Source organism: Hyla sarda, chromosome 1 (assembly GCF_029499605.1).
Source record: "Hyla sarda isolate aHylSar1 chromosome 1, aHylSar1.hap1, whole genome shotgun sequence".
In the NCBI taxonomy this organism is placed as follows: domain Eukaryota; kingdom Metazoa; phylum Chordata; class Amphibia; order Anura; family Hylidae; genus Hyla; species Hyla sarda.
In genome coordinates this window covers 177,644,744-177,666,123 of record NC_079189.1, presented here as the reverse complement: position 1 = coordinate 177,666,123, position 21,380 = coordinate 177,644,744, and the positions used below count along the sequence as shown (strand labels likewise).

Genomic DNA, 21,380 nt, shown 5'->3' with positions numbered 1-21,380 from the left:
GACCAGGGTGACAGGGAAGATATATGTGGAGCCTTATGTAGGTATTTGTGATTATACCGCCTTACCTAGATCTCCAGCAGTTCACTACAGCTATCATTAAATTAAGTCTCCAACCTTCTTCTGATACTGCCCCAGTCTGCACAGGAAATAGCAAATTACTGTGTCAGGCGTTTCATACTGCCTAAACAACAGACTGAAAGGACGAAATAAGGACAGCCTGCCTTATAACCAACTATGATTTACTCTGCAGTGTTTAAGAGAAATCATAGCTTTAAAAGGGGCACTCTGGTGTATACATGAACTCTGGTGGACAGTTCCTGACTTGGACAGAGGTGTCAGACTGAAAACTTCACAACTTCCTCTGTATCCTACAGCAGCTAATAACTACTGGAAGGATTAAGATTTTTTTCTAGAAGTAATTGACAAAATCTGTTTAACTTTCAAGCACCAGTTGATTTGAAAAAAATAAAAAATAAATATATATATATATATATATATATATATATATATATATATATATATATATTTGTTTTCCACCGGAGTACCCCTTTAAAACTGGCTAGGAACTGGGCTCAAAGTCACAGTGTCAGTCCTTGGGATCTCTCGTGTATAGGGAGTTCACACCCTATACACAAATGGAAAGATCAAATCAATCAAATGCAGATGGGCAGAAAGAAGCCAACTAAGACTATCCTGGTAAGGCTAAGTTTCGACTTAGGCATTTTTCTGGCCCCAAAAAAAAAGCAAAAGAATAAACGCCTGAAAAAGACGCCACAGCATTTTCCTGTGTTTGGCGTTTTTTTGCCTTGGAGTGTAAATTCTATTTCTGGCCCCTTTGAAATATTTTTTTCATAATGTGTTGGGTACCAAAAAAATTGAATTTTTTTTTTTTAACGAAATATTATTTATATAACGAAGTTTTAATACATTTTTAAAAAGGGATCAATTGATGTGGGCGGGCAGGGAACTAAAAATGTAGTGTGCGTGTTTTTTTTTAGGTAGTACTACTACTCCCAGCATGGAACACACTGCTCCAAGATTGGAGTAGTAGTTCCTGTACTAATAGACCGATTGCCCTGGGTGTCACTCCTGACACCCAATGCGATCGTCCATAATATAGCAGAGATGTGGAGCGGCTCTATACAGCGCTCTCATCTCTGTACTATACTCCGGGCCGGCCAGTGATGTGAATACAAATTCACATCACTCATTCATATTTTCTGCCCAGAGTGGGGATTGGCCAGATAGTGGAAGCCCATCCTGCTCTCAGAGGGAAATATGAGTGAGATATGTGAATTTCTATTCACATCACTGGCCAGCTCTGAGTATAGTACAGAGATGCGGAGAGCAGGAGAAAGTCGCTCCACATCTCAGGGATGAAGGATGATCACAGCGGATGTCAGGAGTGACAGCCGCTGTGATCTGTCCATAACTGCAGGTACTACTGCTCCCAACATTGAGCACACTCTGCTCCATGCTGGGAGCTGTAGTACCTGCATTAATAGACAGATCGCAGCGAGTGTCACTCCTGACACCCGCTGTCATCCTCCTGTATAATGTATAGATGCGGGCGGAAGGCCGCTCTTCTATGGTCCCCTGCACTGCCGTATATATACCTATTATTCATATTTCCCGCAGAGAGCTGTGATTGGCTGGAACCACCTGGCCAATCACAGCTCTCTGCGGGAAATATGAATAGGTGTGTGTGTGACACACACACACATATACGGCAGTGCAGGGGACGCCGGCTGCATCTATACATTATACAGAGGGTCGCAACGGGTGTCAGAAGCGACACCCGGGCGATCTGTCAATTAGTACAGGTACTACTACTCCCATCATGGAACAGTGTGTTCCATGCTGGGAGTAGTACTACCACCTAAAAAATTTAAAAAAGACAAAAAAAAAAATTAACACACACACACACACACACACACACACACACACAATTCAACAAATGAAAATACATTACTAATAAAAAGTTTAACACAATTATAATATATTTTTATATATGACCCTTTCTAAATTTTTATTATTGTCGGCTAAATTTTTTGTTCCCTGCCCGCCCACATAAATTGATCCCTGTTTAAAAATGAATAAAAATGTTATCAAAAAAAGATACATTTCTTAAAAAGCAATTTTTTTCCATCACTACTGTATCTTTTTTATTTATACATTTTTTTAATGGTAAAAAAAACAAAAACAAAAAAGGTATCTACCACATTTTTCGATCGCTAAAGTCCAAAAAAGAATAAAAACCGTCGACAAAATGCCAAAATTAAAACCCACATGTCGTTTTTCTTTGCGTTGTTTTTTACTCCCATAGACTTCTATGGGAGAAAAACACCACGATTTCAGGGGGAAAAAAAGCCATAGGTTCAACATGCTGCGGGGGGAGGCACAGAAAAAAACAAGTGAAAACTTGGCCTAAGGGTGCATTCACACCACATTTTTGCAACACAGTTTGTATACGTTTTCAGTGTGAAAACCGTATGGAACAGTATTGAAAACCGTATGTATTGACTCTCCATTGAACACTGTATGCCGAACGATGCATCCGTTGCATTCGTTTTGCGTCTTGTACGGTTTTGTCCGTTTTTTTCCCCATACCCAAACCCATAGCCTGCCACGGTTTTTGGTCCAGGTGAAAAACCGTATTAAACCATATATAAATTTGCAAAAACATATCTGTATTGCAAAAACGTGGTGTGACTGCACCCTAACTGGGAGGACGACTCCTGTCCAGTTTTAAATCTAGACTTCTCTGAAACACTAAAATAAGGGAGCTGGAAACCTGTTTCATGCTGCCGGGGTTAAGGCAGCATTAAACTCCTGACAGGTTCCCTGTATGTCATCTTCTAAGGATTCCTTTTCTTACACTAATGACCCACCCAAACACCATTTCTTCCTTCCTAGTGAACAGAATCAGCTACTGTAGTTGGTGTTACAAATGTCAAATGTCTATACATTGACAACAGCAATGCCAGCACTACGAAATCCATGTGTATAGGGGTATGCCACCAAAATACATTTTGTGGCACATCATCACTAAACATGTGGGGATTTCTATTTTGCAGCTCTTTTCATTAAACCCTTTTCATGGCCCATATCAACAGTAGTAAGCACTGTAACTGTCCCATTCATCTGAAAGCCAAATCAGATTAATGGAACTGATTTTTAATAGCTGAAATTACTGCAAGATATATGCCATGTGTCATTCTAAAGGTGTGTTCTTTCTTCTCCTGGTGCCGGAGACACGCTGCCTCTGCTTTCACTAAAGGCAGAGAGCTCGCATGCTCCCTGCCTTAGCGCTGCACAGGCGCACGGCGCTGGTGGCAGACAACAGGAGTGAGCGCTTTCACTCTGGCAGAGAGAAAGCACTCACTCCTGTCTCTGGCAGAGAGAAAGCGCTCATTGCCTGTTGTCTGCCACCAGCACCGTGTGCCTGTGCAGTGCTAAGGCAGGGAGCAAACGAGCTCTCTGCCTTTAGTGAAAGCAGAAGCAACAAGTCTCTAGCACCAGGAGTATGGGAACTGCATATCATAAAGGTGTACATGATATGTAAAAGGCACAGCGGAGGCCAGGCCGCACATCATAAAAATAAGGGCCGCTTGCACTGAGGACCTGTGAGTCAATCACACAGCAGTTCAAGTGCTCACTTACAAGGGATCGGCGTGAGATAAAGAGCAGCCAAAGGTGGAGCTGCATTACAAGTGTTATCATCTATACTATCATAGTATTAGTCTGGGGGGGGGGGGGGACAAGCAGGGTTATTATAGGTTGAGACGCATGCTGAAGGGGCCAGGCAGCACCGCATGGAAGCAGATGAAACACGGGAGCCTAGACGATCCTCGGGCTCCGGCAAGCACAGCTCCAGTGCAGCGCGGTCTGGCCCCTCCAACCACTCACTGTCTCTTCTCCCACTGGGAGGAGAGGACTTAACCCTTCCACCACTGGCCGCTATATGTATAAGGCGCAGCCATGCGGCGGTTCTGCCTAATGTCACCGATCCAGCAAAAAAAGTAGGGGCCCAAGAAAAAAAAAGTAGGGGCCCAAGGAAGGAGGAACAGTGAGAGTTGGTGTGTGAGACCTAATGTACAGATGGTGAGGTATAAGAAGATCCAAGAAGGGGTCAAATCTGTGACAATTTGTAGCAAAAAAGGAGAGGACTACTGTGTCAAACGGGAGAGGAAAGGCCAAGTAAAAGGAGAACAGGGTATTGGCGTGAAGCTTTGGTGGTCAGCAGATCATTGGTCCCCTTGGTTAGAGCGGATTCAGTACAGTGGTGGGGAGGGAAATCCGATTTAAAGTGGTCAAAGAATAATTTGGAAGAGAGGTGGAAAGACAGTTAAAGCTAGAAATGTTGTTCAAGACGTTTTGAGGTAAATGGGAGAAGTGAGATGAGGTGGTAAGATAGACAAAAAGGATGTGGGATGGAAGTAGTTTGCAATTACAGTGACCATTTAAAGGGGACCTGTCATCTGTTTTATGCTGCCCAAACCTGAGGCAGCAAAAAAAAAACTGGTGCAGGCATCATGATCCTGGCACACTACAGATCACTCTGATATGCTTAGGCATTTCAAAGTAATCCTAGTTTAAAATTATGCCAGGACCCAGGCAACTTGCTCCAAGGATTACCTGGGTCCCAGCGGCATATTTAAACTATGAATACTCTGAAATGCCAGAGCGCATAACTATATAGTATGCTGGGATCAGGATGCCTGCACCAGTTTAATGCTGCCTGCAGTTTAGGTAGCAATAAACGGATGACAGTTTCCTCTTAAAAGTTTAAATATTCACATGTACAGGATCTGCTGCATATTTTTGCTGAATAATTTCTGCTGCTGATTTTGTTACCCATTGAAGTTAATGGGTAGTAAAATCAGCCGCACAAAATATGCAGCAGATCCTGTACGTGTGAGCGTACCCTTAAATAGATTTATTGCCGTGATTTTTCAAAATGCATGAGAGAAAAACTGGAGAGATTTTGCCCATTCTAAGCAACTACAGCTCAGCTTTCACTGATTTTGTTATATCAGGGTCTTCGTACCTATTCCGCGTTGTGCTCTAGAAAACCTTACTCCATCTTTCCAAATACTTACCATCTACATCAGACACAATCAGCATCTGTGGCTGAGAAAGCCCTTCCTGTAAGTTGTAGAAATGCACAGTGCTATCAAATGTTATAAAGCCAATCTTTGTTCTTGAATCTCCCCGTAACCTTTAAACAAAAAGAGAAAGCAGTCATGATCATTTAACAATATTGTTATATTCTTAATACAGATTATTATTTAAACAGGCCTACACATAACTACACTTGATCTCATTATACTAAAACAAGATTCAATAGTGAGGTCTCAAGGGTTAATTTGTGCTTTATTTAAGCAACTGCAGACAGCAAGCTCGAACACCTAGATACAACACGACATACTTCATAATAAAGTCTAACAATGCACAGTGACAAATGGGGCTTCCACTGTGAGATCTATGGAAATCCAAATCTGATCACTAATGCTTCTCTGACTGCTGTCATACGTACTTGTCCAGATTATCCAAAACCGACTGAGAGAAATATTGGAGATACCCCGATTCAACTGCATTGTAGGATACATCCAGAACAAACAGATACACTGCAGGAGGTGGAGGACGAAGCTATGGAAAAAGATTAAAAGTAAACGTTTAAATCTCAAAGTAGATTTGATTTAATAATAAGATATATTGAAATTCTCATTAAGCTAAATTGACAGAAACCTTACTGTAGTTATATACTGATGGTCTAAAATACAATAGGTGAGGAACCAACTATCAGCACCCCTGCCTCGGCCTCAATATTTCCTTCTAGCTTTGTCCATTCAGTAGTGGCTGTACCACGTATTGAAGCTTGTCTAGTTTAATTCAAGGGGTAACACTGATCCTGGTTAAGCTCCTGCTGACTGTGACATGTAACTTGTTAGTACTTTAAGGGTGCCTAAGGACTCTGACCGACATTTATCATTGTCTGTATATTGTTTTTTGTGTCTAGAAAAGGTGCAAAAAAAAAAAAAAAAAAAAAAGGCATAAGCAGGGTTTTTGTTCCTTTTGGTTTAAACATATCTGCTGATTTTGAGTTACAATCCACTGATTTTGAAAATACACATGATATGAAAGGGTTTTATAAACTGCGCCTTTTCGTAAAAAGGCGCAAAAAAGGCGCAAAGCCACTGAAAAGTCTCTAAAACTACACCAGCCCAGACTTAGCTTAGCTTTTTGGTGTATGTAAAGAGTGAAATTTCAGAAAATGTGACCAGCACGAAATTTATCAAATTCTCTGTGACCATTTAATAAATTTGGTGCTCCTACATATTACCAGCATACACAAAAAAAAAAAAAAAAAAATATATAAAAAAAAAGGGATAGAAAAATGCTTCCCTACACCTACAATGATAAATGCGGGCCTCTATGTATTAGTAAACAATACAAATTTTTCCTCTGGAACAACAACAGGAACAAAAAATAAATAAATAAAAAAAAAACAGGAACAACAAGGACCACGAGTTTTCTCATTTTTGCACTTTCGTTTTCTCCTCCTCACCTTCTAAAAATCATAACCCTTTCAGTTTTCCACCTACAGACCCATATGAGGGCTTGTTTTTTGCGCCACCAATTTAACTTTGTAACACCATCAATCATTTCACCACAAAATCTACGGTAAGGGTACGTTCACACATACGCCGATTTGATGCGCCGGATTTTCTGCTGAAGATCTCAATGTGAACTAAATGAGTACAGCTTCTAATTGGCAGTTACAAATCCTGCGCATCAAATCTGCACAGGATCCTGTATCAGTGCTCTGCTGCTCCAGCCTGCCATGGCTGACTGGAGCTTCAGAGCAACAATGGTACGGTGAGGAGGCAGGTAAGGGCCCTCCCGCTGTAGTTCCGATCAGCTCCGCTGAGCTATCAGGACAGTTTTTTTTATTTGTTTTAGAGGCCGTGAAACTTTGCGGTGTCTAAGGGGTTAATGCCAGGCAACACCGGGATTGGTGATGTGCAGTATTAGCCACAGGTGATCGCCCTCGGGAGCACCCCGCTATGACGCAGGGTCAGCTCCTGAGCCCGCGTCATAGAAGGAGAGCGGGACAAGGGTGTACAGGCACGCCCTTCGTCCTTAAAAAGGAAAACTGTCAGTCTGTTCACCCACACTAAACCCAATAAACAGGGTTATGGTGTGGATGAACAGGAGTCCAACGAGGGGTTACTTAAATATGTCCAGTAGGTCCTGAGATATGGCCCCCAGAAGATCCTCTGTTGAATTCAGTGAATTGCAGAAAGGGGGCGGGGCTTCATGACTCCACTTCATAGTCCATAGTCACAGACAATATGTAAATTAAGATGACTAAGCCCCGCCCCCTGCATGCAATTCACTGAAATCAGCAAAGGATCTTCTGGGGGACATACCTCGGGGCCTATTGGATAAGGAGATTTTAATGTTCACCGTAAAATCTCTCTCTCGAAGGGTCCATTGGAGGACACAGACTATGGGTATATGCTGCTGTCTCTAGGAGGCTTGACACTATGGCAACAAGAAAAGTCGTCTCCTCCCAGCAGGGTATACCTGAACACAGGCACCTGAGGTAATCAGTTTTAGTCCCAGAGCAATAGGAGAAGACCGACAGGTCAAGAGAAAAACCACAAACTGTCCGAGCAACCAGAAGAAAAAGGTAACTGAACACACTGTCTGACAGACAACTGAAATAGGAACACCAGAAAAAAAGGGTGGGAGCTGTGTCCCCAAATGGATCCTTCAAGAAAGATTTTACGGTAAGCATAAAAATCTCCTTTTCTCTATCGGCTCCATTGGGGGACACAGACCATGGGACGTACCAAAGCTGTCCCTTGGGTGGGTAAGGAAATCAGTCAGGTGGACGGCTGGACCACCGCCGCCTGCAACGCCTTAAGGCACAGAGGAGCATCAACTGATGCAAAGGTATGAATCTGGTAGGACCTTGTGAAAGTGTGCAAAGACGACATAGCGGAGTGCCCAGGATGCCCCGAAAAATGGGTGGACTGAGCCAAAACCCTGAAGGGTGGGACCTTCCCCTTGCAGCGGTAAGCTTCCGAAATGGTAGACCGGATCCACCGAAAAATGGTGGCAGTAGAAGCAGGTTGTCCTGTACGACGACCTTCCGGAAAAACAAAAAAAGGGAGTCACACTGCTGAAAGTCCGAACAGCCCTCACCACAACCAAGTGGTGGAACAAACGCTGTCAGGGATGAGAAGGGGCCGGACAAAAGGATAGTAGGACGATGCCCTCATTGAGATGAAAAACATTTTTTTATAAAAAATAAATAAATAAATAAAAAAAAAAAAACACCATCTCAGGTAAGGACGGACGGACCTGGACGGAAAACAACTTGTCCTGGTATACAACCAGGAAGGTAGAACGGCAGGAGAGAGCTGCCAGCTCTAAACCCTCCTAACATAGGTAAGAGCAATAAGGAACGCCACCTTCTGGGGAAGGAGGCGAAGAGAAATGTCCCTGAGAGGTTCAAAAGGGGCGCCTCGCTGGGCACCTAAGACCAAGTTTAAGTCCCAAGGGAAAGAAGGGGACAGATAGTCTGAACCAGGTTCGGACATGATAATTGAACGCCAGAGGACGTTGAAAAAGAATGGAAAGGGCCAAACCTTTGACCCTTAAGGGAGCGGAAAGCCAACCCCGACTGGAAAGGGGCGGGGGAAGGAAAACCACGACTGGAGAAAAAGGCTGAGTTTCACACCAAGAAAATAAGACCGCCAGGTATGGTGGTAAATCTTGCAGAGGAAGGCTTGTGTGCCCTCAGCATGGTGCGAACCACTCGGGAAGAGAAACCTCGAAGGTCCTCAGAACCGTTGTCTCAACCGCCACGCCGTCCAAACCAGGGGTGGCACAGAAGACCTGAGATAAGAGGTCTAGACGATAGAGAAGGCGCAGCGTTAAGTCGTTCAGGAGCCTGACCAAGACGACGTACCACGCCCGTCGGGGCCAGGCTGGGCCACGAGAATGGCGGAAACGCCCTCTGCTGAGAGTTTCCTCACGGCCCGAAAAGGGAGGAAATAGATAAGGTAGGGCAAAGCCCGAACAAGAGAGAGGAACGATTCAGTTGTGGCGGGACCACTCGCCTTGGACGACTGAGGACCGGCTGAGAAGACCACATCTCAATGATGCCCGGAATGAAGATAGCCGAGATGGCCGCGAACCTGAGTTCCACCCAGAAGGGTAATTTCCCAAGAGGCAAGCAAAGAAAGGATTGCCCTAGGCCCAACATGTTGAAGGGGAAAAGGGCTTCTCGGGGCCCCGGTCCCTGAAAACACCTCCCCAGCCCAACAGACTGGCAGGGAGGGGCAGGAAAGGAGCACCCCCGAAAAAGCAGGGGGGAAATGAAGCCACCATAGAAGGGACCGACAAGACTGTCGAGAGAGAACGATCTTGCGGTCGAGAGACAAAGGAGACCTGTCCCAACGAAAGAGAATCACCAGTTGAAGAGGTCGGTGATGAAACTGGGCAAATGGCACGGCCTCCACGGCCGCTGTTAACTGACCCAGGACATCCATGCAAAAGCGAATGGAAACTGGAGCTCCAGGAGAGCGGTTGGACTTGTCCCGACTGACCAACAACCGAAGTGAGACAAGGTCTGGAGGCTGTGACTAAGACTCTCCAGGATCTGGGCCCTGGCTGGAGCTCTGATCAGGAGGTCATCCAATTAAGGAATCATGGAAACAACTGTTGTCCGTAAAAGGGCTATCACAGGCGCCAGGACTTTGGTAAAGGTCCGCGGAGAAGTGGTCAGACCGAAATGGAGAGCCACAATAGGAAATGACCGTCCGGAACTGCAAAGCGGAGGTACCGCTGATGACCGGGAAACAATGAGATGTGGAGGCAGGCATCCTTGATGTCCATCGAGGAACCAGGGATGCCAGCACCGAACGGAGAGACTCCAGTCGGGAAGAAGCAGAAGATGCTGGCTGAGATACTCGAGAACCAAGATTGGGCGAACAGAAACGCCTTTCTTGGGGACCACAATGAGGTTAGAATAAACCTCAAAAACGTTCCCCTGAAGGAACCGGGACAATTACTCCCTGCATAAAAAAGGAGCTGGATCCTGAATGTGCGTGGTCCAGGCATCCCAGAAGTAAGAGGCGACCAGCCACCCGAGAAAGGTCGGCGGGTGGGGGCGACCCTTCAGACGAAGGAAGGCCTACGGGTGCCTGATGGGCCACAAAACTGCCGGAACGGATAGCCGACCTCTGGGAGGGACAGGTCCGGAAGGAGGGAGCCCTCTTCCCGTGATGGTGCCCGGCTCGACCCTTTGTTGGTACCCTTTGGTGGCACCAAAGGTCCGCAGAACCCGAATGAGGACTTACGACGGAAAGCGGTCCTGTGAGCCTTATCCAGAGGTAATAAAGAACTCTTTTCCGCCCGTCGCCTCACTTCCTGAAGGCAGCGTCCACATTCCAGGCTTTAAGCCACATGGAGGGATGGTGGCTACCAGGTAGCTTGTGGCAAAGGCAGCCCAGTGGCTGTGCATGGAAGCAGAACACAGAAAATCTCCAGCTGCGGAGCATCGGAGAGCTCGGAGATGGGAGACCATACTGAAAGGGCCCTTGACATCCAGGCCGAAGCAAAAGCAGGAAGAACTTGCTGTCTAAAAGGCAAAGTTTGCCAAAGTCTCCACCTTCATGTCCGCTGGATCCTTGAAGGCAGCCGCATCAGCCAACAGCCAGGTAGGCGCCTTAGAGAGACGGGAGACCGGCAGATCCACATTTGGAGAGGAGGGCCACCGAGCAATGAGGTCCTTGGCGAAAGGATACCGCACTTGATCCATCTTTGTTTCCTGAAAATTCATGTCAGGGTGCCTCCAAACGGATACCTGCAGGGCGTAAAATTCAGCGTGAGAGCTGAAGGTCTTGGGTGTCGGTCAGGCACGAAAAAAGGAGACTTCTGGAGCCACGTCCGAAGTTCCTGGGTCCTTTAGATGGAAGGGGTCTCTTATGGGCAAAACCAATGAGTACACCACATCAGGCATATCCGTGCGTTCCTCTGATTCGGAGGCCGAATCAAAAACCTCATCCACAAATCCTGCGGATGGATGAGAACGCTGTGAGGAAGCCCTGGAGGTTGGGCACAATGAAAGGAAACTTTCTGGAGCCACGTCCGAATTCCTGGGTCCTTTAGATGGAAGGTGTCTCTTATGGCCGAGACCAATGAGTGCACCATGTCCGACATATCCATGCGGTCCTCTGAAACAGAGGCAGACTCTGAACTTCATCCACAAGTTCTCCTGGTGAATGGGAACGTATGATGTGGCCCTGGAAAAGGGGGGAGACTGACCAGGTACGCGGGTCTAGAGAGCCAGAGCGGCGACCACGAGAGCGTCCTCTAGGGGAGCGACGCTTGCTACAGGGCGGAGTAACAGGGAGATGCCTATAAGGGGAGCGCCCGTGCCTGCCAGAAGACTCGGATGATGAGTCAAATGAAAAACACCCCTATGACGCTGCGAGAGCGTCAGTATAGGGGGAGAGCGGGAACCTCCAGAGGGCCTCTCCAATGCAGTCACCATATAACTGGAGATCTGAGCCAAGTCTGATGTAGACTGGGGGAGGGAGAGAACCCAGGCTGGAGGAGCGGCCGAACCCACCAGGTCTGGAAGACAACCGGGGTAGAATAGCAGGGGGGTCTGGGGGAGCAGTGGAGCAGGCAGAATAAGTGGTTCAGCAGAACCAGACAATTTTTGTTACAGCTTTTACAGATGTAATGAGTGGCTAACACTCCAGTTAACTGTTTAGAGGGAGGAACAGTTCTGGGTACGGACATAGTAAAAAATAACTCTCTCACCCAAGTCTGTGTCCCCAGGGCAGCTGCTGTGAGGAAGACTCCGCTCTAGGTCAGTCAGTCAGAGAGGAGAGAAATGCCGGCCAATGGCAAGAGAGGAGCGTGTTAGGAGCAGGGTGCCTGACTGATTGGCCCCTGCCACCCATATGCGCGCACACAGCGCTGATTGGTGGCCAGTTCGCGCCATGCAGAAGCTCCGGCAGCCCTGGTGCTAAAGCGCAACGGCCACCGAAGAACAAAGAGAAATATAAATGGCGCCCGCTCCCTGCTCCGAACGCACATGCAAATGCATATGCGCACGCGGGGAACGGAAGGGGCGAAGACACCGCCGGCAGACGCCGCTGCCGAAAGTGAAAGTAAGACGGGCGCAATGTGCGCCCGCAGAGAATAGAAAGTTACGGCGCGGCTGCCAAAGGCCAGAGCACATAAGTGGCCAGTGAGATAAAATGTGCCCCACACTATCACTGCTCACCCCAGTAATAAAGAATAACCCTGTCCAGCCAACCCCTCAGTAAAAGTGGGCCAAAAAACTGAGGGTCTCCAGAGGTTGCAAATCCGCACCTGAGGAAAAAAAGGGGGGAAAATACTCACCTCAGTCAGAAGAACTTACCTCATGAAGTCTTCCTATGAAGTCTTCAGCCAGCATTGTCACCTGCAGCAAGCCAAGCTCAAAGCAAGGCAAACAGGGAGGTAGGGGGACCCGGACCCATGAGGTAAAAACATTGGCGCTGACCGTTGGCGAGAGGGGGTTAACAGTACATCCAAGCTGCCTGCCACTTCTCGCAATGGGGAAACAGTGAACCACAGTTCCTGAGTCCCCACCTGAAAACATGAAAGAAAAAGGAATAAAAAACACTTCCCTAACCTAGGAAAATAACACATAAGACCTGGTCTGGAGAGAACTCCAGACCAGTGTCTACCTCCTTAGACACCAAGCTAAAACGGATTACCTCAGGTGCTTGTGGGCGGGAATACCCTGCTGGGAGGAGCCGACTTTTCTTGTTGCCATAGTGTCAAGCCTCCTAGAGACAGCAGCATATACCAATGGTCTGTGTCCCCCAATGGAGCCAATAGAGAAATATTTAATTAAGTGAGCCCTCATTGGACTCCTGTTCACCCACACTATAAGCCATTGTAATGCGTTTAGTGTGGGTGAACAGGCTGACAGTTTTCCTTTAAATGGGCACATTTTTATATTGAACTCCTTATGGTAAATAAAACCTCTTTCTAATGTACTTTGCTTAAAAAAATGTAGTTTTCTAAGTTTTATTTGTGTTTAAAAAAAGCTGGCACTAGGTGTCCAGAGCAAATTTTTTCCCATCTTTTGCACAGACTTTGGACTCCTGCTGGCCTGGCAGAAGTCCAAAAGCAGGAAATGCTGAGGGGGTGTATGCAGCCTTAGGCAATCATAGCTCATCTCACACACTGAACTGCTGTGTGTAGCAGAGTGAGGGAGGAAGTTCTCCCCGGTATGGCTTCAGATGATGTCACGCCTGCTGGGTAACGCCACTTCCCAGTCTGTGAATCTTACTGAGCAGAAAAAGGAGATTTTTTTAACTGCCCGTAAAATCTCTCTCGTAGCCTTCATTGGGGGACACAGAGACATGGGGTTTTATGCTGCTGACACTAGGCAAAAAAAAAAAAAAAGTCTGCTCCTCCCAGCAGGATATACCCACCCACAGGCATGGGCTAATCAGTTGTGTCACAAAGCAGTAGGAAAAGCCAAGTCACAAAAGGAGAATACATTTGAAGGACATCAAAAGTAATAATAGGCAATAAACAACCTGACCAGGAACCGTAAATGTCTGTGTCCCCCAAGTAAGGCTACGAGAAAGAGATTTTACGTTAAGTACAAAAAAAAAAAATCTCCTTTTCTGGGTCGCCTTATTGGGGGACTTAGAGACCATGGGATGTCCTAAAGCAGTCCCTGGGGTGGGAATAATCAACCGCCAGAGAAGGGAAGGTCAGGCCAGCGACTGAGCCATAACCAGTCTCCAAAGAAAGTGAACGAGGCCCAGAGGAAACCAGAACCCGGCTACCAACCACCTGACAGCCCCTGCAAAACATGAGGGGCGAAGAAAGACCCAAATGGAAGGCACTGTGCAGAGACTGGGGTCCGACAGCCGACCAAATAGAAACAAATGGGCACCCCATAGGCCTGCCGGGGCAAACCTGTCATGGCAGGAGAGCGGAAGACACCCCTAAAGAAAAGACATAAGACACAGACCACCAAGGCCTGGCACAAACACGGAGGAGAGAGAGAAGAGAAGCCTAATGCCGAGAGTCGGCTAAGCCAGACAAACATGGCGAGGAAACGCCACTGACAGAAGAGAAACATGCCAGAGATGCATGACGGGAGAGCCCTGACAGGAGGCCAACTGCCCCCGTAGTACAGAGGCTGAGGAGAGAGAACATAAACAAGCAGCTGAGCACGCTCAGCAAGAAGGCAGGATCCAGAAGGCGGATACCAGAGCAGCTAGAATGGGACGAAGAGAGAAGAAACCAAAGCTCCTGAGCCGTCCTGGGCACCTGAAGAAAACGGCCAGGAAGGAGGCTAGGGCAGGTTGAACACCCCAACACCCGAACACCCCAACCGAGGGGAATAAACTCAAATTCTCAATCCAAGGCCACTCAATACAAGACCCGGTGGAAAAGAACCCACGAGTGCACTGCAAAGGGAGGAGGAATGCAAATAGACCGGAGGACTATGTTGTGCCGTCAATGATGCGCCTGAGGCCAGGAGTGGGCCGGGAGCCACGTGCAATGGTGTCTGAGGAGCTGGGACTCTACCGCAGCTCCTCCACTAAAGAGAAGGGGAACCCCTGGGATGAAAACAAGAGGGGGGGGGGGGGATGGAGTTCATACTCACCCATGGACTCCATCTTCGTATACTCACCCAGACATCTTCAGTCAGCTAAGGCTGCGCTGCATCACGCCAAGCTGCCATAGAGAGGCGGGCAGGGGCAAGTGGGGGACCTGGTATATCCTGCTCGGAGGAGCAGACTTTTTTTTTTGCCTAGTGTCAAGGGTCAGCCTCCTAGTGGCAGTAGCATAATACCCACGGTCTATGTGTCTCCTCCTCCCCCCCCCCAATAAGGTGATCAAGAAATACATAGCAATATTAACCCCTTAAGGACCCAGCCATTTTACACCTTAGGACCCGGCCATTTTTTGCACATCTGACCACTGTCACTTTAAACATTAATAACTCTGGAATGCTTTAAGTTATCATTCTGATTCCGAGATTGTTTTTTCGTGACATATTCTACTTTAACTTAGTGGTAAAAATTTTTGGTAACTTGCATCCTTTCTTGGTGAAAAATCCCAAAATTTGATGAAAAATTTGAAAATTTTGCATTTTTCTAACTTTGAAGCTCTCTGCTTGTAATAAAAATGGATATTCCAAATATTATTTTATTTTATTCACATATACAATATGTCTACTTTATGTTTGCATCATAAAATTGACGAGTTTTTACTTTTGGAAGACACCAGAGGGCTTCAAAGTTCAGCAGCAATTTTCCAATTTTTCACAAAATTTCCAAAATCACAATTTTTCAGGGACCAGTTCAGGTTTGAAGTGGATTTGAAGGGTCTTCATCTTAGAAATACCCCACAAATGACCCCATTATAAAAACTGCACCCCCCAAAATATTCAAAATGACATTCAGTCAGCATTTTAACCCTTTAGGTGTTTCACAGGAATAGCAGCAAAGTGAAGGAGAAAATTCACAATTTCCATTTTTTACACTCGCATGTTCTTGTAGACCCAATTTTTGAATTTTTACAAGGGGTAAAAGGAGAAAATGTATACTTCTATTTGTAGCCCAATTTCTCTCGACTAAGCACATACCTCATATGTCTATGTAAAGTGTTCAGCAGGCGCAGTAGAGGGCTCAGAAGTGAAGGAGCGACAAGGGGATTTTGGAGCGTACGTTTTTCTGAAATGGTTTTTGGGGGGCATGTCCCATATAGGAAGCCCCTATGGTGCCAGAACAGCAAAAAATACCCACATGGCATACCATTTTGGAAACTAGACCCCTTGAGGAACGTAACAAGGAATAAAGTGAGCCTTAATACCCCACAGGTCTTTCACGACTTTTGCATATGTAAAAAAAAATTAAAAAAATTTCAATAAAATGTGTGCTTCCCCCCAAATTTCACATTTTTGCAAGGGTTAATAGCAGAAAATAGCCCCCAAAATTTGTAACCCCATCTCTTCTGAGTATGGAGGTACCCCATAAATTGACATGAAGTGCACTATGGGCGAACTACAATGCTCAGAAGAGAAGGAGTCATATTTGGCTTTTTGAGAGCAAATTTTGCTCGGGGGGCATGTCGCATTTAGGAAGCCCCAATGGTGCCAGGACAGCAAAATAACCCCCACATGGCATACCATTTTGGAAACTAGACCCCTTGAGGAACGTAACAAGGGGTACAATGAGCATTTACCCCCCAATGGTGTCTGTCAGATCTTTGGAACAGTGGGCTGTACAAAATTTTTAATTTGCGCAGCCCACTGTTCCAAAGATCTGTCAGACACCAGTGGGGTGTAAATTCTCACTGCACCCCTCATTACATTACGTGAGGGGTGTAGTTTCCGAAATGGGGTCACATATGTTTTTTTTTTTTTTTTGCGTTTGTCAAAACCGCTGTAACAATCAGCCACCCCTGTGCAAATCACCTCAAATGTACATGGTGCACTCTCCCTTCTGAGCTTTGTTGTGCGCCCCCAGAGCACTTTGCGCCCACATATGGGGTATCTCCGTAGTCGGGAGAAGTTGCATTACAAATTTTGGGGGGCTTTTTTCCCTTTTACCTCTTGTCAAAATGAAAAGTATAGGGCAACACCAGCATGTTAGTGTAAAAAAATTTTTTTTTTTACACTAACATGCTGGTGTAGACCCCAATTTCACCTTTTCATAAGGGGTGAAAGGAGAAAAAGCCCCCCAAAATTTGTAAGGCAATTTCTCCCGAGTACGGCGATACCCCGTATGTGACCCTAAACTGTTGCCTTGAAATACGACAGGGCTCCAAAGTGAGAGAGCGCCATGCGCATTTGAGGCCTGAATTAGGGATTTGCATTGGGGTGGACTTAGGGGTATTCTACGCCAGTGATTCCCAAACAGGGTGCCTCCAGCTGTTGCAAAACTCCCAGCATGCTTGGACAGTCAACGGCTGTCCAGCAATACTGGGAGTTGTTGTTTTGCAACAGCTGGAGGCTCCATTTTGAAAACAGTGGCGTACCAGACGTTTTTCATTTTTATTGGAGAGGGGAGCTTTGTAGGGGTATGTGTATATGTAGTGTTTTTTACTTTTTATTTTGTGTTAGTGTAGTGTAGTGTTTTTAGGGTACAGTCACACGGGCAGGGGGGGTTACAGCGATTTTCCCGCTGCGAGTTTGAGCTGCCGCGCAAAATTTGCTGCATCGCAAACTTGCAGCCTGATACTCACTGTAAGCCCCCTGCCCATGTGAATGTATCCTGTACATTCACAGGGGGGGACCTCCAGCTGTTGCAAAACTACAACTCCCAGCATGCACAGTCTATCAGTGCATGCTGGTAGTTATAGTTTTGCAACAGCTGGAGGCACACGGGTTGGGAAACACTGAGTTAGGAAACAGACAATGTTTCCCAACCAGTGTGCCTCCTGTTGTTGCAAAACCACAACTCCCAAACATTCTCAGGCATGCTGGAAGTAGTAGTTCGGTGACATCTTTAGAGCCAGATGTTGCCGAACTACAACTCCCAGCATGCTTGGAGTTGTAGTTTGCAACATCTGGAGGACTACAGTTTGCAGACCACTAATACAGTGGTTCCCAATCTGTGCCCTTCCAGATGTTGAAAAACTACAACTCCCAGTATGCCAAAACTGTCCAGGCATGCTGGGAGTTGTAGTTCTGCAACATCTGAAGGGCCAGATGTTACAGCACTACAACTCCCAGCATGCCTGGACAGTAAGGGCATGCTGAGGATGTGTAGTTTTGCAACATCTGGAAGGGCACAGTGGTCTCCAAACTGTAGTCCTCCAGATGTTGCAAAACTGCAACTCCCAGCATGCCCAGACGCCAAGGGCTGTCTGGGCATGCTGGGAGTTGTAGTTTACAGGGTCCCATTACAGCAATGCATGTCGCTTTACGGCGACGTGCATTGCTGTAAAGGGCCCGACCGCGGCTGAAGATCTACTCACCTGTCGCCGCCGCCGCCATCTTCATCGCCGGGATCCGGGTCTTCAGGGACGAGGTAAGTACCGGGGCCGGTCCCCAGCACTCCCCCGTCCCCCGCCGCGTCCTCCGGTCTTCCTCCCGTCCTCTCCGGACTTTCAGGGGCCGGGCAGGACGGGAGGAAGTAACCGCCCCCCCTCCTGCGATTGGTCGGTTAACTAACCGACGGATCGCAGGGGATCGGAGGAGGTGGCAGGCTTGCCACCTCGCTCCTAGTCTTCACCATGGTCCTGGCTGTCTGTGACAGCCGGGATCATGCGAAATTACCGGGCGGTCGGGTCCCAGAGACCCGATCAGCCCGGTATCGCCGCAGATCGCAAGGGCGATTTCCCTTGCGATTTGCGGCGATCGCCGACATGGGGGGCATACATGGCCCCCCTCGGCGTTTGCCCTGGATCCCTGCTGAAGGATTTCAGCAGGGATCCGCTTCCGATCTCCGCTGGGTGAGCGGCGGAGACCAGGAAAAGACATGACGTATGCATACGTCATGGGTCCTTAAGACCCAGGGTGTGATGGCGTATGCATACGTCATGGGTCCTGAACAGGTTAAGGTAGAAAACTAACAAATAATAAAAATATAAAGGCAGGGTGTGGTTCATCATAATGGGGCAGTGAACTGGGAGGATTAGAACATTTAACAAAAACATGAGAGATACTCTAAAGGAGTTTATAATAACTCATCCAGATGTATTAATATGTCTATTAAAAAATACTGGTTGTCCACAGCATTAAAGGAAAACTCTCTCCTTGAGGAGCGCAGTAGACGGCACACGCTCCATTTATTTCTATGGGAGTGCCAATGATGACCAAGTGCTGTACTCTGGTCTTTTCCACACATCCATGGAAATGAATGGAACGCATTCTGTCTGTCTGCAGCACATGCTCCTCACTGAGAGCCGGGCCCCGCTGCAGAGATTGCAATCAGCTACTTATGACCTATCCTGTGGATACTGGATACGTTTATTTTTGCTGGATTTCTCCTTTAAATTTAGCAGATCAGTTTGAGAAATAAAAGGTGTGCTGTGATAGTTTTGCTTTTAGACAGTTTCACACTGCCGTTGTGCCCCGACCTTAAATGGTCACTCATTAAAACTAATTTTTGCTCTAGAACTCCTTATGGTAAATAAAAAATATTTCTAATATACTTTGTTTAAAAAAAATGAAGTTTTCTATGTTTATTTGTGCTTAAGTGCAGCCTGGAGTATATTCGTAATATTTTTTTATTTACCATAAGGCGTACAATAGCAAAAATTAGTGACCATTTAAATGCCAGTTAGGCTTTTTATAATTTTTTCAGCATTTAATGCCCGTTATCGGGATGGGGCACAACAGGCAATAACAGGTCCCCATGGGTCCTATTTACTATAATGGGGTCCTTTAGGCGCTGTTATTTTGTAGCGGGAGAAAGACTGCGCAAGCAGTATTTTTCTCACGCTATTCCCCGGGCTCCCCCGATGGCCGTCACAGTCGTGTGCTGTAACGGTAGTGTGAAGAAGCCTTAATATATCTGTCCTATTGAGTATAATTGGTAGATTACATATTCAAACAATGTCAAGTTGCAGACAGAATCTTACCATGTAATCCGATGAAGCAATAAATTCCATTGAAGAATTCAGAACCTCGGGTCGTTTATGGGGCTCTCCATAGGATCGAGTGACTGGATTGTACATAAACTCTTCCGGTACTTTACAGGAACAAAATAAGATGGAAAGGAAGACAACAAGAAAATAAGACATAAAACAAGTCCTGACAAAGGCAGAAATAGCTGCTTGAAACTGGGAATCACTTCCTATGTCAAGTACAGGAGCCTAAGTTTCTTGCACAGTACATATGGACCCAGACTTAAACTGTGTAAGAGAAAAACTAAAAAGATTTCCCCATAACAACCAATCACAGCTCAGCTTTTACTTTTCCATCCCTCATTATGATAGGAAAAGTGAGCTGTGATTGGCTGTTACGGGGACAATCTCTCCAGTTGCCCATAGCAACCAATCAGATCGCTTCTTTTATTTTTGAAAAGAAGCAATCTGACCAGTTGCAACTAGTCAACTTTACCTCTACACAGACTATTTAGATAACCATATGCATGAAGTAAACTACAAGCCGTATACTATTAACCCCTTAAGGGCACAGCCCATTTTGGCCTTAAGGGCACAGCCAATTTTAATTCTGCATTCTTGTTTTTTCCTACTCGCCTTCTGGATTTCCATCCACAGACCCATAGGAGGGCTTGTTTTTTTGCGCGACCAATTGGCCTTTGTAATGACAGCAATCATTTTACCATAAAATGTATGGCAAAACCAAAAATATATTATTTTTGTGGGGAAATTGAAAAGAAAACCACAATTTTTCTAATTTTGGAAGGTTTTCGTTTTCACGCTGTACACTTTACGGTAAAATGTCATGTTTTCTTTATTCTGTGGGTCAATACAATTAAAATGATACCAATGTTTAGATAATTTTCTATTGTACTGCTTTTAAAATTTTCTTTAATTTTTTTAACGAAATAAGCATGTTTAAAATTGCCCTATTTTGACAACCTATAACTCATTTTTCTGTACACAGGGTAATTCTTTTGTGCTGTGATCTGTAGTTTTTATCGGTACCACTTTTGCGTATGGGACTTTTAATTTGTTTTTTTGTAAAAAGTTTTTGGAATGTGATGGTACAAAAAAAAAAGCAGAAATTTTTGCTTTTTTTTAACGTTTACGTAGTTCATCGTAGAGGATCACTAAATATGAATATCAATAATATAATATTTTGATATTGGACATTTTACGCACACGCTGATACTAAATATGCTTACAATTTTTTTTTTACGCAGGGGTAAAATGGGAAAAAGGGTCCAATTAAATATTTATTGGGGGAGGGGCTTTTAAATTTTTTTTTTTTTTTTTTAACACCTCTGTTCCCATAGGGCACAGGTATAGCACTGGCATGTCCTCGTAGGGCATAGGCATAGCACTGATCAGTATCTTCAGCTATCTTCTTCTCTGGCCAGGGGACCTCCATCCGCTATCCTGAATGATCAGATTCCCACAAGCGATCTGATCATCCATTAGAACGCCTGCACTACCGCAGATGCCATGCTCTGTATTGATCACGGCATCTAAGGGGTTAATGGTGGACATGAGTGCGATGTCGCTGTTGTCCGCCATGTCCCTGGCTGCTGTTAGCAGCCGGGACCTGCCGTGCATGAAGCGAGCACCGCTCTGGAACTCGCATCATGTACAGGTCATAAATGTATGTGCTGGTGCGTTAGGTACCAGGATGTACATTCAGGTCCTATGTCGTTAAGGGGTTAAAGAGG

General features: G+C 45.9%; 1 protein-coding gene across 2 annotated transcripts in view; it reads right to left on the bottom strand.

The window, feature by feature from the left end:
• SEC24B (SEC24 homolog B, COPII coat complex component) overlaps positions 1–21,380 on the bottom strand; it is an 88,842-nt gene that overhangs the window by 24,447 nt on the left and 43,015 nt on the right. For both annotated transcript variants that reach the window (XM_056564501.1, XM_056564510.1), the window contains 3 exons: positions 19,645–19,754; positions 5,540–5,652; positions 5,103–5,221 (listed from right to left, as the gene is read on the bottom strand). In XM_056564501.1, coding sequence (XP_056420476.1) covers positions 5,103–5,221; positions 5,540–5,652; positions 19,645–19,754 — 342 coding nt within the window. The remainder of the gene's footprint in view (positions 1–5,102; positions 5,222–5,539; positions 5,653–19,644; positions 19,755–21,380) is intronic.